This window comes from Lepus europaeus, chromosome 1, assembly GCF_033115175.1.
Source record: "Lepus europaeus isolate LE1 chromosome 1, mLepTim1.pri, whole genome shotgun sequence".
NCBI classification, from domain to species: Eukaryota; Metazoa; Chordata; class Mammalia; order Lagomorpha; family Leporidae; genus Lepus; species Lepus europaeus.
The window spans coordinates 31,449,209-31,470,991 of NC_084827.1; the positions used below are offsets into that span (position 1 = coordinate 31,449,209).

The window sequence follows — 21,783 nt, forward strand, 5'->3', positions numbered from 1 at the left end:
GCTAATTAAAATACACATAACTCTCTCTGGTAGCTTACTAAATTGGTTAGATACAGGCACAACTTTTAAAAATTGAAAGTCATATTTTTATAATAAAGTATAGTCTAGCTGTGTTACATCCTTTCCCTGAGCTGAAATCGCAGGTTGAGGGGAATGCAAGCTGTTTGCAGTTTTTTAATCCAACTTGCTGATAGAAATGTTCTTAATAAGTTGCAAAATTCTTGAAATTTTTTTCTTTAAAGACTTATTTATTTGAAAGGCAGAGAAAAAGATTGTCTATCCAGTGGTTCAATCCCCAGTGGCCACAACAATTGGGGATGGACCAGGCCAACACCAGAAGCCTGGAACTCCATCTGGGTCTCCCACATCAGTGACAGGGGCCCAAGCACTTGGCCATGCTCTGCTGTTTTCCCAGGCACATTTTCAGGGAGCCAGATTGGAAGCAACATAGCTAGAACTCGGACTGGCCCTCTGTTATGGGATGCCGGCTTGCAAGCCGTGGCTTAACCTGCTGTACTACAATGCTGGCCTCTGAAATGTGGTTTTTAAGGTTTGCATCAATGTTACTGATCATAAATGTACATTTTCTAAAAATTAACATGCAGCCCTAATTATTGAATTATGTTTTCTCTGTACCTAACACATCGCCATGAGCTTGTAAATGGGAACTACAGACACTGATTTTGCTGCTCCTTTTCAGAAGACCCCAAGTCCTCCAAAAGGGATTTCTCCTTCTGTGTTGTCATTTTTCCTTTACCTGCCACCAGGCCCTCTGGAGGTGATTTGCTTAGGAAGTATAACCATCACCTGAATGTTGGCATGGATGGTTTTATAAAGAGGAAGAACCCTAGGGAAAACTACGGGTCAGTTAATTTAAATAGATAAATAGTTACAATACATGCCCATCAGTATGTAAGTCATTTTAAAATTAAATATATGAATAAACCAAGTACTGTCCAGAAAAAAATAAGAAAAAAAAATACATCTGTATTTTAAAAAAGATGTGAATTACTGCTTAATTTGATCATGGTTTAACCTTCCTTTCTAAATGTATTCTCAACTAATGTTACAAACTCAAGTTCTCAGTATTTAGGTAGGTGTTACATGTTACAAAGTCTTTTTTTCTTTTTTAAAGATTACATTTATTTATTTGAGAGGCAGAGTTATGGAGAGAGAGAAAGGTCTTCCATCTGCTGGTTCCCTCCCCAAATGGCCTCAATGGCTGGAGCTGGGCCTATCCAAAGCAAGCAGCCTGGAGCTTCTTCTAGTCTCCCACGTGGATGCAGGGGCCCAAGGCCTTGCGCCATCTTCTACTGCTTTCCCAGGCCATAGCAGAGAGCTGGATCAGAAGAGGAGCAGCCAGGACACAAACCGGCACCATATGGGATGCCGATTCTGCAGGCACAGACTTAACTTACTACAGCACAGTGCCAGCCCCATGTCACAAAGTTCTGACCTCATTTCTTTCCTTCTTGATTTTCAGGGCAATGAGCTTCTAATTAGTTGTCATTTTCCCCCTACTCTTCCTCCCCCGCCCCCATCAGGACACAGAGCAACTTGTGCTGTCTTTCTCCCCAAAGCAGCCCCTCTGCTCAGCCTCCCTGCTGCCTTGCATAGAGCAGGAGCATGGTGCCCTGCTGTCTGCACTACTTGTAATGATTTTCTCAAGGGAAAATATCGGAATGACTAAACAGCCCAACTTTTTTCAAGTTTCATATTGTTTTGAACCACAAATAACATATATATTTATAATATATATAATTTATAATATATATAATATATAATATATATATCAAGTTCAGTGAAACCATTCATCACAAGGACTCCAGATTTATAAGTTACAGAAAAATGTCAACCAGGCTTTAGCATTTGATCAAGCCTATTTTAAATTTCCATGGAAATAATCCAATTTTGTGATTAAAATGTGTTCTCTAGCCTTGTTAAAACAGAGAGCATATAAGATCTCAAAGAACGGATAAAGTACCTGATGTACTTAAAGCTGCAGAATCATTTTAGCATTTTCTGAATTTCAAATGTGGGTGAGGTGGTGGTTCAGAGGTCAAACCAGATTTTACAGAACTAACCACAATCTTGTGTCTAGGTGTTTAGAATTACTACTTGCATCTGATGCTGACGTCAATCATGCTGCTGATGGAGGACAGACACCTCTATACCTGGCCTGTAAAAATGGAAATACAGACTGTATTAAACTCTTGTTGGAAGCTGGAACTGACCGAAGTATAAAAACCAGAGTGAGTACCGGGGCTTTTTTTTCTCTCTCTCTCTACATATGTAATTTGCAAGATCTCTACAAACTCTATAGCTAGAACACCAAAACACAGCTGGTCCTCTGTATCCATGAGTTCCATATCCACACCTCTGCATCTGAGATTCAACCAACCACGGATTGGAAAATTGCACCTGTAGTGAACAGGTGTAACTTTTTTTTCTTGTCATTATTCCCTGAAAGGTACATTGTAAGTATTTGCATAACATTTCCATTGTTTTCAGAATTATAAATAATCTAGAGATAAAGGGTGGGAGAGGACATACATTGGTTATATACAAATCGTTTGCATTTTTATATCCTGGGGTGGGGTCCTGGAATTAATTCCCCATGGTACTGAAAGGCAACTGCATGCTCAGAGGTTGCTGTTTTGTTTTACTTTGCTTTTAGGAGATTGGATTTGGAAAGTATCCGACCTCTGAGTCTCTTCCTGAGTAGTTAACAACCCTGTTTGTTAGCCTATCCAGATCATTCACCTGTAAAACAGGAAAACAAATACCATGTCCTGATAACTTTGAGAATTAGAAGAGACAATAAGGTATACATTTTTATTCATTCAACACCAAATAATCCTAGATACTGGGTTTTTGTGATTTTGCCTAAGGGAACCAACGGTTAATGATATAAGCAGGAATATGATAAGTTGGGTACAGCTGTCTTTCAGTATTCGTGGGGAATTGGTCCCAGCACCCCTGTGGAAACCAAAATCCATGGTTGTTCAAGTCCCATATATAAAATGGCATGGTGTGTGAATATAAGCTATCCACACTCTCCAATATCATTTAAGTATCTCTAGATTACTTATATTACCTAATATAATATGCTATGTAAATAGTTGTTATACTGTCCTATTTAGGCAATAATGACAATTTTAGAGCAGATGAAGTTGTTAGTATTATTTAAGCTTTTTGATTCACAGTTGTTAGAATTGCCAGGTAAGGAACCCATAGATACAGAGAGCCAGATGAATAAACTTCTTTCACTGAATATTATTGCTAGAGCGTTTTTATTAACTCTCTACTATCTTTAAAAATGTGATAATAGCTTAGTTTTACATTTATTCATTATTTTCTATAATTTCTGTAAGAAATCTATCACATTGTACGTATACATTGTAACCCATAAGCTGTACTTTGGAAATTTATATTCATTAAATAAAAGTTTAATAAATGAAAAAAAAATTTTGCCTTAGGGATAGGCGTTGTAGTACAGCAAGTTACGCCTCTTGTTGCCATGCTGATAAAACCATATTGGAGTGCTGGGGTCCTGGCTCCGCCATTTCTGACCTAGCCTCCTGCTAATGCATCCTGGGAGGAACAGATGATATCTCAAGTGTTGGAGCCCCTGCCACCCATATCGCAGACTTGAACAGAGTTCTGGTTTCCTTGTCCCAGCCTTGCCCAGCCCTGGCTATTGTATGCATTTGAGGAGTGAGCCAGTGGATGGAAGACTCCCTCCCTACCTTTCTCACTCTCTTTTTCTCTCACTCTGTTATTCTGCCTTTTAAGTAGATGAAAGTAAATTTTAAAAGATAAGCATTTAAAATTCTACCTCAAAGATGAAAAATACATGAATTTAACATTATCCAGCTGAATGACAAATAGTAGTGTGGCATAAAAAAAATTCAAATCATATCCTGTATTATAAACAACATAGGAATCCAAACTCTCAAGTTACTTGTTGATGAGCTAAACAAAATCTTAAGCATATGCTCAAAAAGTACAGAGATAACCAGTATAATTCATAAAGAATATTAAGGGAATAAGTATGTCTTGTGCCTTTTAATAAAAAAAAAAATCAAAGGAAGATGGGAAACTCAAATTTTTCAAGATGAGCTGTATGGGCTTTTTAATGTAAGGGAGAGAGGCCTGAAAAAATTCTTATGACTTGGTGCCTATTTAAGACTGATACTCCCACATTTTATGATATAAAATTAGTATATATGTATATATATATAATTTCCACATATGAAGCCAATGTTCAAAATGTTAAAAATTATTAAATGTTACAATTAAAAATTTTTTGTTTAAAAAATTCCCCAAAGGCAAATAAATAAAAGATGGATACTCTGAGTAAAGTTCTCTGCAACCACTAGAAAACAAGCTGTGACGCTGCTTTACCTGATAGGAGGCCAAGGACTCAACTCCATTTGTTAGTCAGTGCTCAGCCATGCACTTGTTTAGGCAAGGGGTCATTGGTGTAGGTACAGAACCAACAAGGAAAACATTAGCAAATGATTCAATGGCTCAGTCTAAAGATGGCTGCTATTTATCATCTGTTTCTTTGCCTTCTTATCCATTAGTTTTTAAAGTGTGCTGAACCTCACCAAAGTATATTTATATGACATACTACACTAAACAATTAGGTCAAAGGAGAAACAAAGGTTAAAAAATAAAAAAGCCAAAATTCAAGTCACCAAAACAAAGCTCTGTTCTTTTATGAAACAATTTAAAAAATAAAGATGAGTGCCTGAATCGAAAGTAGACCGAGAGACTGGCATTGTGGTGCAGCAGGTTAGGCACCCCACCTGCATCACCAGCCTCCCATATGAGCACCAACCAGTTCAAGTCCCAGTCGCTCCCCTTACGATTCAGATTCCAAAGCAGCCAAAGGCAGTCCAAAGGGCTTGGGCCCCTGCGACCCCGTCGGGGACCCAGAAGGAATGCCTGTCTCCTGACTTCAGCCTGGCCCAGGCTCAGCCACTGAAGCCCTTTGGATATGGAAGATCTCTTTGTTTTTCTGTCTCTCCCTCTATTTCTGCAACTTGTCCTTTCAAATAAATAAATAAATCTTAAAAAGAAAGACAAACTCTATGAATGAGTATATCAAAATGAGAGACTATAAATGGAAAGATTTTCCATAGAATCATATCATAGTGCTTGTCAAACTTTGGTGCCTTCTAGGGGAGGGCTTGTTTAAAACTGATTGTGGATGTCTCCCCCCGCCCCAACCCTACTCCCCAGAGTTCCTGATTCAGTTCCTGATTCCTGGGGCGAGGGTAAGAACTTTTAGAGGAGAACTTGACATAAGACTTCTCAACATTCATACCGTCATCAACTGTTTCCCTTCCATCATTTTGTTTTCAGGATGGCTGGACACCAGTGCACGCAGCCGTGGACGCTGGTAATGTGGACAGCCTGAAGCTCCTCATGTACTATCGAGCAGCAGCTCGGGGAAACTCTTCCAATGAGGAGGAGCCTGAATCGGGCACCTTTGCCCGGGATGGTGGGGAAGAGAGTTCTGAAGGCACATCCGAACCCGTTGTTTCTGCAGATCTTATTAACCATGCCGACAGAGAGGGCTGGACTGCTGCCCACATCGCTGCTTCGAAAGGCTTTAAGGTGTGTCTGGTACCAGCTGGTCTCACTGTGCAATTGTAATTTGGTGAAGGACACAATTGTGCTATCGACTGAGTGTACTTGAGCAGGATTGGAGACTGGTGCTATTGCAGGAGAGGATCAGCTGCCAATACAGATTGCCCTGGGTCCAGTCCTGCAGATTTTTATGGTCAAGGTTATAAGAGACTTTTCATAGACATCACTGTAGTTAGTTTGTTAATAAGAAACATGAAAGTAATTCCAAGCATTTTATCTACAGCAGAAAAAGAGTGGAGTCGATCTAGTTCATTGGGTTATTCAGTTCACTGCCAACATCGTGCGGGTGGTGTGAGGCAGGGCCAGGAGTCAGACCCTGCTCCAGAGTTCACATCCTTGTTCAGTGCCCTCAGCTGCCAGGCTAACTCCTTGCCAGTACTGTCTTACTGAGAGCTAAGAGGGAGTGCTAGATTTTGTGCTGTCTCAGAGAGACTGCAAAAAGATTCTGATTATTAAATAGTCGGTCACTCCTACTTTTTTCTATTTAAATCACCTTAGCAACAAGCTGTTAGGAAGCTCCTGAGGGCAAGGCACTGTTCATGCTGACATTTGCAGAAATCATTGCTGCCTTCAGGTGACAGCTACTCCAGTGGCAACTGTGCAGGGCACTAGACAATGTAGGATAAGAGAAGCACAACAAACACAAGGGTAATAAACATACAGTTGGAACAGAATAAAAAGTCAATGATTGCACAAAAAAACAAAGACCACATACGTATTTCAAAGGGTAGAGTTTCAGGAATGTTAGGTTCAGAAATGGCTTGTTCTGGAGAAATGGAAACTATTTTGGAATTTATGGGGTAGGCTAAACTTACCACTCACCAATGGGAGAGGAGAGTAGTTCAGATGGAGGGAACAGTAGGAACAAACTAATTGGCTTTGCAGTTTAAATTGATTCATCTAGAAATAGGATGTAAAATATTTTAGATGATGAAAACTGATGGCAGGGGGAGATGCTAAGTGAAAGGTGACAGAAGGAGCAGACATAATATGAGATATTACAAACTAAAAATGTCCAAGGACTGAGTTGGTATGGGAAATGTGAAGTTGAATAGAGACATAACGGTGATGGTCCCAGACAGCAAAGCAAGGCCATTGTTGTGAACAAGAAGATGGAAGGTGGTTTTAGATACACTGGATTTAAGTGCTGTGATCTGTTTGTCTACATGCACATACTGAGAGATGTGTATGAACTGAGTGACTTGCTACTTTTGTGCTCCTGTAGCAGAAGCTGTTCATTTTCGACTTTTGTTTAAAGACATGACAAAAAGAATTTAATACAATGTGGAGATATTATTTGTTAGCAGACTTTTTTTTCCCGCTGACTCTTGAACAAAAAAGACACAAAAATTCTGAAAACTTGTTATGTATGTGTTGATATAAATGGAATGCAATAGCGTTTGACATAAAAGTGCTTCGGAGACAAAAATGGAAAATGTTAATAGTTTCTATTTGAAAATGTGCGGTTAATATAGGATTGTGAATCTCAATTGATGATGGAGAGGTGCATGGAAGGGGTGATTTGAAAACTCCCACCCCTAAAAATAACCTCTATCATGTGAGATTTAATGACAGGAGGGAGATGTACAGAAGCAAATCAGTCAGAAGCAAAGAAACAAAACCAAATCAGAACACACCTAATCCAGGAAGTTTGTCTACTGAGTCTCTCCCCAAGATGAGCTACCCTCCCCACTGTAGGGTAATTGTGTTGCTGCTCAGCTCTTTAATTATGAATTCCTGATCTGGCCTGGAGTTTTTATGATAAAGGATGTATCTGCATCAACTTCTACGACCCCAGCAAGCAGTGAATGCTCGGTCACTGTTCAATAAAAGGAAATATCATTTCTTTGTCTCAGATTAAGACTCTTCTCCATTCTCATACTTTAAGAAGTATAAGATGAATTTTAGACAAGAATTGGATTTTAAAAAGTGAGCATGATTGACAAAATTCACACACTGCTGCTAGGCTATAGCCCAGTACCTATGTCACCTCTTAGCATGAATGACTGTGTCTCATATCGGAGTGCCTGGTTTGAGTCCTGGCTCTTCCACTTCTGATCCAGATTCCTGGTAGTGTGTACCCTGGGAGGCAGCAGATGATGGCTGAAGTATTTGGGTCCTTGCCACTCATGGTGGGCTATCTACATGGAGTTCTGAGCAGTTGGCTTCAGTGTGGCCTAAGCCAGCAGACATTTGGGGAGTGAACCAGCACAGTAGATGGAACATCTCTCTTTGTCTCTTCTGCCTTTCAAGTAAATATTTAAAAAAAAAAAAAAGAATTGATTTCTCTAGCCCTGTAGTAGATATTTAATCTTCCAATCTAAATTCTTCATTTTGTGATTAGGATTTTTAAATTTTTATTGATATAAATAGAACATATTTCATGTATGTCATAGATACAATTCTAAGAAGATAACCATACTCCCCTCCATCCTACTCTCTCAATCCCCACTCTTGTCTTCCTTTTTTTTCTTTTTTACAATATCACACTTTCAATTTACTTTATAATCACAGGCTTAAGGCACCACTGACCATAGTGTTCACCAAGAAAAAGTAGAAAAACCACTGTTCCAAAGTAATATAGATAAGGGCTATAAACAATAATCAACATAAGATGTCAATTCATTCCTATATTTTTAAAATAATCTTTATCAACTATCACAAAGAAAACATGATAATTGTCTTTTGGGGACTGGCTTATTTCACTAAGCATAATGGTCTCCAGTTGCATCCATTTTGTTGCAAAAGATAGGATTTCATTCTTTTTTATGGCCCAGTAGTATTCCATCGTGTGTGTGTGTGTGTGTATCACATTTTCTTTATCTAGTCATCAGTTGATGGAAATTGTGAATTGAGCTTTAATAAATGTGGGGGTTCAGACAACTCTTTCAAACATTGATTTGCTTTCCTCTGGGTAAATTCCCAGGAGTGGGGTGGCTGGGTTATACTGTAGATCATTTTTTAGCTTTCTGAGGAATCGCCATACTGTCTTCCATGTTTGTAATTTACATTCCCACCAACAGTGTAAAGGGTACCCTTCCCCCATATCCTCACCAGCTTTTATTGTTTTTTGGGTTTTTTTTTTAGCTTTTTAAATTTTATTTAATAAATATAAATTTCAAAAGTATAACCTTTGGATTATAGCAGCTTTCCCTCCCATAACCTCCCTCCTACCTGCAACCATCCCATCTCCTACTCCCTCTCCCATCCCATTCTTCATTAAGATTCATTTTTAATTATCTTTATATATAGAAGATCAACTTAGTATATACTAAGTAAAGATTTCAACAGTTTGCAACCATACAGAGACACGAACTATAAAGTACTATTTGAGTACTAGTTTTACCATTAATTCTCATAGCACAACACATCAAGGTCAGAGGTCCTACATGAGGAGTAAGTGCACAGTGATTCCTGTTGTTTTAACAATTGACACTCTTATTTGTGACGTCAGTAATCACCCAAGGCTCTTATCATGAGATGCCAAGGCTATGGAAGCCTCTTGAGTTCACAAACTCCGACCTTATTTAGACAAACCGTAATCAAAGTGGAAGTTCTCCCTTCAGAGAAAGGTACCTCCTCCTTTGATGGCCCGTTCTTTCCACTGGGATCTCACTCACAGAGATCTTTCATATAGGTCATTTTTTTCTAGTGTCTTGGCTTTCCATGCCTGAGAAACTCTCATTGGCTTTTTAGCCAGATCTGAATGCCTAAAGGGCTGATTCTGAGGCCAGAGTGCTATTTAGGACATCTGCTATTCTATGAGTCTGCTGTGTATCCTGCTTACCATTTTGGATCATTCTCTCCCTTTTTGATTCTATCAGTTAGTATTAGCAGACACTAGTCCTGTTTGTGTGATCCCTTTGACTCTTAGACCTATCAATATGATCTATTGTGAACTTAAACTGATCACTTTGACTAGTGAGATGGCATTGGTACATGCCACCTTGATGGGATTGATTTGGAATCCCCTGGCACATTTCTATCTCTACCATTAGGGGTAAATCTCATTGATCATGTGCTGAACTGTACATCTCCTCCCTCTCTTATTCTCACTCTTATATTTAACAGGGGTTTCTTTTAGTATTTTTTTGTTCTACTTAATACCATTGGTTGAACTATTTAACTAACACACAATTATTCTTAGGTGTTTTTTCATTTTTGGAGGATAGTCATTCTAACTGGGGAGAGGTCAAACCTCATTGTGGTTTTTACTTGCATTTGCCTGATGGCATGAATAAGATATTTAATCCCAAGAGGATTTACTAGCTAGAAGCTGGGAGGGAATCCTGATACTTGGCACTATATCATGCATCTTTCTTTCCTAGTCAAAAATATTGGAAAATATATTTGCAACATTTACCTACAAAATGTTTATACTCAGGCTAAGATGGTTCTCCTGAAAGGCAATCCATTCACAACCAACATGTTTAAGGCCAGTTTTCTGGGCAAATCAGTTACAACTATGAAATAATGTGTTAGTCAAAAGATTCTGTACTCATACAAGTGTACCTTAAAAATGATTTTTTTCGGCCGGCGCCGTGGCTCAACAGGCTAATCCTCCGCCTTGCGGCGCCGGCACACCGGGTTCTAGTCCCGGTCGGGGCACCGATCCTGTCCCGGTTGCCCCTCTTCCAGGCCAGCTCTCTGCTGTGGCCAGGGAGTACAGTGGAGGATGGCCCAAGTGCTTGGGCTCTGCACCCCTTGGGAGACCAGGATAAGCACCTGGCTCCTGCCATCGGAACAGCGCGGTGCGCCGGCCGCAGCGCGCTACCGCGGCGGCCATTGGAGGGTGAACCAACGGCAAAGGAAGACCTTTCTCTCTGTCTCTCTCTCTCACTGTCCACTCTGCCTGTCAAAAAAATTAAAAAAAATAAAAAAAAAATGAGTTTTTTCTCTCTCTGATAACATAAATGTGTCCAGTCCACATAAGGTGGCCATGTCATGGTTATCTTAGAAGACTTCAATTTCCACATGAATTTCGATGCAGAATCCCATTTCAGAGCTCAGTGGGACCTATTAGTCCAACACCCTCATGTTACAGATGAGGAAAGCAAGTCGAGAAAATGTGTAACTGATTTTTCAAGGCTGATTCGTAGAAGATCCGATTCTAAAATCAATAATTTTTCCATTTAAGTTCTTGATCTTTTTCCCAATGGTTAAGAAATTTATGCACATCACCATCTCCTAAAGCTCTCCTGTGACTGCTCCAGAGAGACTAACTAAGGTATAAGCTTCTGTGTGAAGGGATGGAAAAATATTTGAATTAAACTCTGTTCTGTCCTGGTACCTTCAACACATCAAGTTCTGGGAACAGAACATTAAGAAAAGTAAGGAAAGTGTTCGGATTTGAATGTCTCTGTTGTTAAAGCTCTTTACCCAGAGGCTTTTTGTTTGGGGGATTGCATGAGTTTTTGATGACAGGAGGTTGTACTGGCGCTTCTGAATTGCCACAGCCTGTGGTTTCCAGTCATGTGCAGACTTGCTCCATCTCTGTGTTGTTTACATGTTGAGTATTGGATACAAACTCTTCCCTCCTTGGGTTTTCAATATCACCAAGCTTCCCCCATTCCCCTGCTAACTAATTTTTTTCAATTATGTTTAATTTTTCTCATTATTTTGGTTTTCCTCTTGTGTTTTTTGACTCTAAGCAAGTACCAAGCTCTATTCTCAGCTGCCGGCTCCTGGTTTTCAGAGCATGTCTAGTCTGTCAGCTTTAACAGAGGTTTCTACCACAGTCACTGGTCCCAGGTGCCTATCGCCACACCTGGTCTTTTACTTGCCTTTCTGGTATTTACTTCCAGCATCCTGGAGGTCCTCTCCAAGCAGACCTGCTGTCCACTGGTCAGCCAGTGGCCCTCTCATTGCCCTCTTTAGGTCACCACTGCTATCCATTAGGACTGTGGTCTGTCTGCCTCATTGTTATTGTGAGCTACTGAGTCACCTGGTCTTCCAGGCAGCCTAGGTGAAGTCAGTACAAAGATTCACATGGGGCCCCAAGATTTAGATTCCTCCTCCCTATGTTTTGGCTGCAATAGGAACCAAGTAAAAGGAGTCACTGAAGTTGGGTAATTGGTTTAGAGAGAAGAAAGTTACAGAAGGTACCATCCAGATACCAAGTAATCAGAACTAGATGTTACTCATGATAAATAGAAGTCTGTCCTCTGGATTCTGATTTGGTACTTTTGGTTCTCTGTGATTATCTTCTTTTTTCCTCATTTAGAAAAAAAAAATTCAGTCAGTTACAGAAAGAGAAAAATCTGAGTTACAGAGAGGGAGAAAGGATCGATCTTCTTTCTGCTTATTTACTCCCCAAATTGTCCCAACAGCCAGGCTGGACCAGGCCAAAGCCAGGAGCTTCATCTGGATCTCCCACATGGGTGTAGGGACCCAAGCTCTGGGGCCATCTTCCAATCCTTTCCCAGGCACATTAGCAGGGAGCTGGATTGGAAGCAGAGCAGCCTGGACTTGTACTGGTGCCCATATAGAATGCTGACACTGCAGGCGGTGGCTTAATCCATAGTTTGTGAGAGAGACAGACACACTGAAAGAGTCTCCAGATTTTAGGTAAAATTATTTTTGAAAATGCCAGGATAGCCAGTGCCACAGCTCACTAAGCTAATCCTCCGCCTGCGGCGCCGGCACCCCAACTTCTAGTCCCAGTTGGGGCGCCGGATTCTGTCCTGGTTGCTCCTCTTCCAGTCCAGCTCTCTGCTGTGGCCCAGGAAGGCAGTGAAGGATGGCCCAAGTCCTTGGGCCCTGCACCCGCATGGGAAACCAGGAGGAAGCACCTGGCTCCTGGCTTCAGATCAGTGCAGCGCACCGGCCGTAGCAGCCATTTGGGGGGTGAACCAACGGAAGGAAGACCTTTCTCTGTGTCTCTCTCTCACTGTCTAACTGCCTACAAAAAAAAAAAAAAAAAAAGCCAGGATACATATGAACATATGGGAGGATAATTTTTATTAATCATTCTAGAATGTTTAATGAATAGTATTGACTGCTCGCTTATTTTGAACAGCAGCGATTGAATGACAGAACCCTAAAGATAATTTAAATATCCCCAACCAACACCATGGATTTTCCAGTGTTTTCCACCAGCACCTCTGTTTTGGATATTGGTTTTGAGCCCTTTCCTCCACTCACTGTGTACTTTTTCCCTTGAGCTATCTTGTTGGTTCCCACAATATAATCCATGGGATTCCAATCTCATCTCTAAGCACTGTCTGAGCATTTTCTGAGTCTATCCAGGAAGGTTCTTTCTAGGAAGATTATAGTTTACAAAGCATCTCATTGATAACTTTGTTCTTTTAAAGAATTATTTATTTGAAAGGCAAAGTTTCAGAGAGCAAGAGGGAGAGGCAGAGGCCTTCTATCTGCTGGTTCATTCCCCAAATGGCCACAATGGCAAAGTGGGGGCCAGACTAAAAGCAAAAGCCAGGAACCTCTTCTGGGTCTTCAACATAGGTGGCAGGGGCTGAAGCACTTGGGCCATTTCCTTTGCTTTCCCAGATGCGTTAGCAGGGAGCTGGCACCCATAAGGTATGCTGGCAATGAGGGCAGTGGCTTTACCTGCTCTGCTACAATGCCAGCCCCTCCTTGATAACTTTCCAGCTTCCCAACACAGCCTGTTCGTGCCACTTGCTGAACTGTGATTATTTTAAGTGTCACCTTTTACTTTTAAGAGTGTTCTAGTTTAGGCCATTACATAATAATCCTACTGATGGCCACCTAATTGGTCAGTAGCCTTTCTGCTTTTACCATACAGCTCCAATTGGACCCTTAACCACTCTGCCACCTCTCTTATTTGTCCTCTCTCCATCTTGTAGCATCACCTGGCATTTGTGTTGACTTGTTCCATCTTCCTAACTTGATGAATGTAAATGATTGAGACAGCTCTGGATTTTATCCCTTTTCAAGTGAACTTGGAATGTGTCACCTCCTCCCTGGTCTCAGGGACACTGCCCTTGGGGAGCCCTCGTCACCTGTGGCCCACATGCATCCATGCTCCTTGTTTCCAGTCTCTCCACCCCCTTCACGTTGCCATGTGAGGGCTCCTCTAACAGGGGAGCTCACCTGAGTCCTCCACAGCATGTTCTATGTCCTTTTCCAATGCATCCTGTGCTCTGATGGTGCATGACCAGCTGCTGTGCAAGTATCCCGTGCTTGCTTTCTTCTCCTTGTCTTTGTATCTGCTCTTCTGTTACCTCACATGGCCTCTTCTCCTGCCTGAGCCTTCTCTGCCTGGAAAACATCTCAGGTTCAGTCTTGGCTCCCAGGAGCTAGATGTTCCCAGGGCAAATCTCCACACTTCACTTACAGAGCTTGTGTGTTAGTGTAATTGTTGGCATGCCTCTCTCCTGCTCCACCTTCTCCAGAAAAATCCCTTCTTGTCTTTGGATATACTGCGCCCAAGACAGTTTCTGGCCCAGATGTTTGTTGAATCAATGAGTGTGGAGACTATTGCAGTTCTTCCTTAACTGGTCCCTTTCCAGTACATCTTCCAGTGCCCTGATACCCAAACACATTCCCCTGTCTACAGAGAAGCAACCAAACTGCTTAGCACTCAGCCCTTCACAGCTGATTCCAGCTGACTTCATCTATGAGCACTCACACCTAGGGCAACTTTTTGCTTTTTACATCATTTCCCATTTGAATGGCTGCTTCTCCCTGCCCTGCAAAATAGCTACACTCACACCCCAGCACTTGAGTTGGGCCTCACTTGTGCACTTGCAAACTGTTTTCGTTTTCTCTCCTTCTGCCTATTCTCAAAGTATTGACTGCTGATAGTGACTTTGATTTTATCTCTGATACTTTGGCTTGGGATTTCTACTTAGTCTCCCAGGCACTGGGACTTTGCTTCTCAGCTCTCCTTGAATGAACATGGTAGAGACTGCCTGTCATTGCTCGCCATCTCTTCTACCCTTCCTCTGTAATGATGGATCCCCCTGTTTTTGCAGGGCCCATGGTCACCTAACAATCTTCAGCCTCCTATTGCAAGTAACTAAAACTACATCCCTACATTTTGGTAAATGAGGTATGAGTACAAGTGAAAGTTGAAGTACCTTTTTAGTCTCTTACAGCAAATGAATGTGTATCCTAATTAATAGGATTTCTGCTTAATCTGATTCATCACGACTCTTTGCTCCATGTCACTTGGATAGGACACCTTGCCCAATTTCAACCTCTTTGGAATGCATTTCAAGAGTCAGTGATTGGTGTCATAGCACTTTTCCTCCTCCCACAACCCCAGCATGGAGAAAGCCTTCATAACTTCCCTCAGTCTTTCTCACTTCCTGTCCCTCCATAAGTAACCCTTTTCTCTCATCCCTTCCACAGCCCCCTTCCCAGTGCACATTCCACCCAAGCCTAACTCTCTGCAATACTTTGCATTCCTGCCTACAACCTGCAATTGCCATCTTCTTCATCTTCAGGACCCTCAGCCCTAGCTTATCAGCTGGCACAAGTGTTTAGTACCATGTTGAAAAAATCATCTAGGAGTTAAATGAATGTTACGTACTTACAAAGTGTTGGAACTGTGACACAAATGCTTATTGTAGCTGTTCAGTGTCCATTGGATCACAGGTTTCATCTTCCTTATGTTCTCTGTGGAGCCAGAGCAGCCGTGGAATCTGCACTTGTAGCAGTGTTTGGATGGCCCTACCCACAAGGACACTGACATTTCATACTTCCTTAAAGAGAAAGTCACTACTTTTAATGTTGCCCACTCACCTACCTGAGCACAATAGACATTAGAAGTAATTCACTTTGGAGGTCAGAAATGAAAGAATCTTAACTCAGCAGAGCTGCAAATGTGTGTCTTGCATCTTTTGTCATTCTTGTTTGTAACTTGAAGAAATACCTCCTAGAAGTAGCCTGGGATTGGTGGTACTTGTGGATGTGCTATAATATCTCACCAGTTAACTGAATACTTGGTTTGTTTTCTAATTGGTGGTGATGGTGTCGATTAGAATAGTACCAGCTGCTAATATATATTAGAGTATAGTGCACATCAAGAAAAAAAGTGCTTTATATATACTTTTCTTTTTTTTTTTTTTTGACAGGCAGAGTGGACAGTGAGAGAGAGACAGAGAGAAAGGTCTTCCTTTTGCCGTTGGTTCACCCTCCAATGGCCGCCGCGGTAGCGCGCTGCGGCCGGCGCACCGCGCTGTTCCGATGGCAGGAGCCAGGTGCTTATCCTGGTCTCCCATGGGGTGCAGAGCCCAAACACTTGGGCCATCCTCCACTGCACTCCCTGGCCACAGCAGAGAGCTGGCCTGGAAGAGGGGCAACCGGGATAGGATTGGTGCCCCGACCGGGACTAGAACCCGGTGTGCCGGCGCCGCAAGGCGGAGGATTAGCCTGTTGAGCCACGGCGCCGGCCTATATATACTTTTCATATAAGTCATATAATGACCATATGAGATATAGATAATTGAAACCCAGATAAGGAATCTGAAATAACAACCCAAAAAACTTCAAATAAATTATCAATAGCTAGATATAATCATTTGTATTGGCAGGATTATAATCAAGTTTTCTTGGCACTTATACAATTTTGCTACAATTATTAACTTACATAACAAATGTTTTTTTTTATCTTTTCCCATATTGAGAATTTACAAGGTTTAGTTTTCAGATTTCGTGCTATTTAAGCTTCTTAAAGTTAATTTGTCAGTATTATCTGAGTTTCTCATTAAATATATTAATTTACTGATTTCTAACAAATGAGTAATAACAGTTTGATGAGAAGTATTTGTATGTTTGACTTTGTTGTCAGTTCCTTAGCTTAGTGATTTCTTGAGTGTGAACCACAGAGCCGTGAAAGCCAGACTTGGAGCCCCGTGATCCGAGCAGCTCCGGGGTGAGAAACAGTGCCTCCCTTTGCAGCAGATGAGTTTGCTTTCCTCAGGAGTCCTCTGGTCCCACTCTTGTAGTTTGCAGGACTTTCATTTCCCTAACTCCAAAAATGTTCTCTCTATCAGCTTTGCTGTCCAACCAGCATAAGCCTTCTGCTCAAATTTCACTCTTAGGTGGTTTTAGCATACTTTGTTTTTTCCTTTCTGCCCCTTAGAGAGCTCCTATCCTTTGTTCTGAATTCCTAATTGCATTAAAAGGATGTTGGGAAGCAATATGAAGCAACTAGAAGTTACACATCTTCCTTGTGGGAGTGGGAAGTGATATAGCCATGTCGGGAAGCTCTTTGTAGTACATACTAACATAGGAGAGATGCCTGCAGCCCAGTACTGGTATATATGTCCGGCATGTGACCTCCAGAAGATGTGCACTAGAATGTTATTAGTAGAGCACAGATGTCCACCTGCAAGTAAATGGATAGGTAAACTGTGGTATATTCATAGAGCTGCAGTGGGGAACATCTGGCCCATGTGTAAGTCCTGTGAAATCATTTTGTCTGGCCCTGCCAAGGTAACTGCAGGTGGGATTTGAAATTCTCTAATGCTATAGCGGGTTGATTTTTAAGTTGATAATTTTGGGTGGCCCATGAATGATGTTATCGATATCCAAATGACCCTTGGCAGAAAAAAAGGTTCCCCACCCCTGATAGAACAGAATATCACATAGGAGTCCTATTTTTTAAATAAGAATGTGAATTATGACTATTCCTAGCACATGAATGGGTCTGAAGACAATGTTGAACTAAGGAAGCCAAATATAAAAGTAGAACTGCAGTATGATTGCATTTGTAGTTAAGAAATAGGCTAAACAAATCTCTCATCCTGAAACTCAAGAGAGTATTGACCTTGGAGGCGAGGGAACTGGGGGCGACCAAGGTGGAACAGAGGCTTCTGCAGTGCTCCTGTGAGGATCTTCCCTGGGCTGATGCTTCAAGCTGTCCAATTCTTTGTATCACCTCTCTGTGTGGATGCTGTGCTTCACTAAGGAGACTTCACATTAGAAAAGGAAAAGTGTACTTGGCCAAACAGAAAAAGGGAGTTCTACAGCAAGATGAGAAGGCTTTCTGGCTGCCTGGTTTACTAGCATGCCGGAAGTGAGAGGGTGAGTGAGTGTGTGTAGAGGATCAATGGGAAGGACATTGCTTGTTGGAGTTGTTGGTTCCTTCTCATGATTTCAGATCTATTCACTTTTCTGTGTATTCTGGAAAATCAGTAGAGAAGTCATGAAGTAGTAAAAGTTGACGTAGCAGAATTCTTCATGCAATACCCTGCACTGCGGTTGTTTATTAGAGTATGTGAATGTGTATAGTTTTCACTTCACCTTTGAAAAATTATTGGTGACAAAGACTATTCAGTTCATAGTTACTGATATATTTTGAATGGATATTTATGTAACCAACACAGAAAAAGAAAAAACTGAGACCGAGAGGGAACGTAACTTCAATATCTACTGAGAATTGTTTTCTAAAAAGCATGATCAACACGGAGTCCACATATTTAAATAAAAAGTAGGTCAGCATGTGATCTCAAATATGTAAGGCTTATGAGGATTCTGTACAGAATTGGTAAACTTGGACCCCTGCACATACATTCCCAGGGAAGTAGTTTGAAGTCTCGAAGACAGCAAGGGGCACCCAGTTGTAGCAAAAGTCTTTTTGCTTTATTTTGCCAAAGTACCATAATAGGATACTGTCTGCTGAAGGCAATTTTACTCTTCATTTTACACTGCAAACTGATTAGTAAGCTAAATTTTTTTCCTGGACACATAAAAGACTTTATTTGGAGCTGCGTTATTATCTGTGGTTCTCATTTAAATGAAGCACTCTTTGATTTGCATTCCCAGACAATCTTTACATTAATCGGAGATTAATCTGTATGTTTGGATTGCTGGAATTGAAATAAGATTTCTTGCTGTGAATTCTTGATTGGCTTGCTATAGGCAGCTGGCTTTTCTCTTGGGTTTTGTATTCAATTTAATTCATTTGGATTTGGAGATAATGGAGTTCTTGTCTTTACAGAACTGCCTAGAAATCTTATGTAGGCATGGAGGGCTGGAGCCAGAAAAGAGAGACAAGTGCAATCGGACTGTGCATGATGTTGCTACTGATGACTGCAAGCACTTGCTGGAGAATCTGAGTGAGTGATGTTTGAAGCCTGTTGTTTATTTTTTCCTGTATTCTGCTGGTACCTCTAGAATAATGAAAAAAATATTACTGCAACCACAGTTTCCTCATCGTCTTTACGTTTTCTGTGTCCCAGCTACTGCAAAAGCACCTTATTGATTATGAATGTGGCTGTTATTTCTTTTTCACACAGAAGGGTTTTTTGCAGAACTAAATCATTATTCAAATAATGCTAGCTCTCCCTTGTATCTTACTGACCTAGGAGAGCAATTTAAATAATTGTCGCTTTTCTCATATGACTTAGATTATCTTTGTAGACATTAGACTGGCAGGGTTCAGGAATCCTAGCTGTATACTCTGTATCAGCTGCCTCCATGAACCAGGCAGCCTATGTGTCTCCCAGTGCCTGGTTGCCCACCTATCTCTGAAGATAATTGATAATCTTTGGGATTGCTTCCAGCTCTGAGAACATGTATTCCTCAGAATATTTTATGAAAGCTTCACTCGTGTATCTGTGAATATGAAGTTCTAGGCCATATAAAATATTATGACCTCTTGTGTCAAGATTATAACCCAATCTGTTGATCCAACCAACTGTGTCAGTAGTTCAACTTTAAAAAAAGCAGAATTTTAAAAGTTAGTAGTTTTAACCTTCAATCCAATACATAGATGTGTATTCTCTTATCTGGTAAAGGAAACTTCAGAATGTTGGGAAGAATATGTGCTAACTATAAGGATATTTTAATAAGGGATAAAAGAAAATCAGAAATTTTTGGTTCACACAAGGACTACATTCTTTATCAAAATCTCACTTTCAGGACCTTAAACTTCAGAATCACTGTTGACTGAAACTGTGCCTCATAGACTTTGTCCAAGCTATAAGAACTCTTTGGTAAAAACATTGCAGCTTTTTATGTACATCAACTAAACATAAACTGACAGTGAAATGGAAAATTTTCTATTGGACTGAATTTATTCTGAAATGCTAATGCTATCATTTATTTAAATTCCACTTTTTGAAATTAAACATGGAGAAATGAAAGAAATACACATGGATAGTTACAGTATGTGGGACATGAAAGAGAAGAACATTGGCTTGGCTGAATTAGAGCTGGAAAATTGGTACAGGGCAGTAGATGTTTCAGGCAGTGTAGTACAGTATTAATAGTTTTGATTTCAAATGACGAGCAAAGAAGAGCTAATGAGATTCTCAACAGTGCATATAATTCAAGTGGTGTTTTAAAGTCAGGTAGGCAGGGGCCGGCATTGATGTAGCAAGTTAAACCACCACCTGCAGCACTGACATCCCATATGGGCACCAGTTCCAATCCCAGCTGCTCCACTTCTGATCCAGATCTCTGCTAATGTGCCAGGGAAAGCAGTGGAGGATGGCCCAATTCCTTGTGCCCCAGCATCCAGGTGGGAGACCTAGAAGAAGCTCCTGGCTCCTGGCTTTGGACTGGCCCAGCTCCAACCATTGTGGCCTTATGGGAAGTAAGCCAGCAGATGAAAGATCTCTCTCTGCCTCTGCCTCTCTCTGTAACTCTGCCTTTCAAATAAAATAAATAAATCTTTTTAGGAAACCAAGTAGGTAGCTCCATATGAGACAAATCCATCTATAGAGAGTCTGGGAACAAGTATAACACCAAGAAGTTTAAATTAAGTGTGTCAGGAGTTAGATTAAGTTGGTAGACCCGAAAATGACATCCCGTGAGGAGAGGGATGGAAAATCCTAAACATGGGGACTGGCAAATCCTTTAACAAAATATTTTACCCAGGGACCCGGGTGTAATTCCTGTCTCAGACATGTCGACAGGACTTGTAAGTGCACATCTTGTGGAAAACTGGACAGCTTAGTCCCAGTCTTCTTTGAGGTCGGTGTTACCTCAGGCAAGATGCTGAACATTCCCTGACCTCAGTTTGCTCCTCTGTTAACTGGGGGTAATAATGGCTTATATGTTGGTGGATGAAAGAGTGAATGATTTCTTAGTCTCTGTAAGGTTTGTGATTCTGACGATGTGTGAGAAGTGAAACGAGAGGATGTGCATTTAGATTGGAAGACGACTTCCATACAGCTGACAGCAGAACCTGTCAGTGCAATGATGTGTAGAGGGTAAGCACAGAGGAACAGAGGATGTCAAAGCAACACAAAGGAGCCCTTTATCTTTATTTAACAAACCTGTTTTATTTATTTCGGTCCATAAGCTAGAGGCACTTTTGCACCTGTGTGCCAGAAGACACGTGAAGATGTTCACTGCAACATTGTAGGTCCTAGGAGAACATGGAAAGCATTCCAAATGGAAATCTTTTGGGAGAATGGATAGTAGAAAATCCATGTTCTAAAGTTACAAACAGCACATAAAAATCAGTTTTACCTACAGAAATCACCATAGCAACACTCAGAAATGTTAGGAAGGCAGCTAGGAAAGGAAATGTAATATAAAACAATCTGTGTAAAGTTTTAAAAATACAACTCCAAGCCTATATTTGTTATGAGTACTTTAAATGAGGCAAAGTATCAGTGCATGCGAGGTAAGAGCTTCCCCATGGAGGACTGAAGTGAGAACAGAAGGGCTGGGCTCAAAAAGAGCTGAAGGTAGAGCATTCCAGGTGAACCAACAGCATGTCTGCAGGCATTGGCGTGCACGGTGCTTTAGAGTCTCTATGGGCAGTTAACCCTATCTTCAGTGCAGGGGACAAGAGGCAGGTGAGGATGGAAAGGTATGTATTATGCACTGTGGTTCAATCCTATGAGTAAGTTTTGACACAATGCTGTGGATACTGAAAAATAGTTGAATGATTGACATGAGAGGTTGGTAATGTGTACATATTGTCTCCATATAGGATGCCCTAAAGGGAGATGATGACTGTACCAAGTAGGGGAGGGAATGGGGGTCTGAAATAGCTGAGTGGCAGCTGGGCTAGAGAAGAGTGCCATGGCTGCCAAGACACAGACCCGTCACTAACAGGGAGAGAAGCATAGGATCAGGAAAAAGAGACCCGGAGACCAAGCCTAAAGGAATCCTGATTTTGAGGGCAGCATAGAGGACAAAGTTGCTTACAAGAAACATTGGAAGGGAAGAGAG

At 41.1% G+C, this 21,783-nt stretch overlaps 1 protein-coding gene across 1 annotated transcript in view; it reads left to right on the forward strand.

Annotated features, from left to right (window-relative positions):
* The window catches only part of CTTNBP2 (cortactin binding protein 2), a 185,674-nt gene that overhangs the window by 112,453 nt on the left and 51,438 nt on the right, over window positions 1–21,783 (forward strand). Inside the window, exons 7-9 of the mRNA XM_062207328.1 lie at window positions 2,102–2,252; window positions 5,374–5,628; window positions 18,593–18,710. Of these exons, the coding sequence (XP_062063312.1) occupies window positions 2,102–2,252; window positions 5,374–5,628; window positions 18,593–18,710 (524 nt within the window). The remainder of the gene's footprint in view (window positions 1–2,101; window positions 2,253–5,373; window positions 5,629–18,592; window positions 18,711–21,783) is intronic.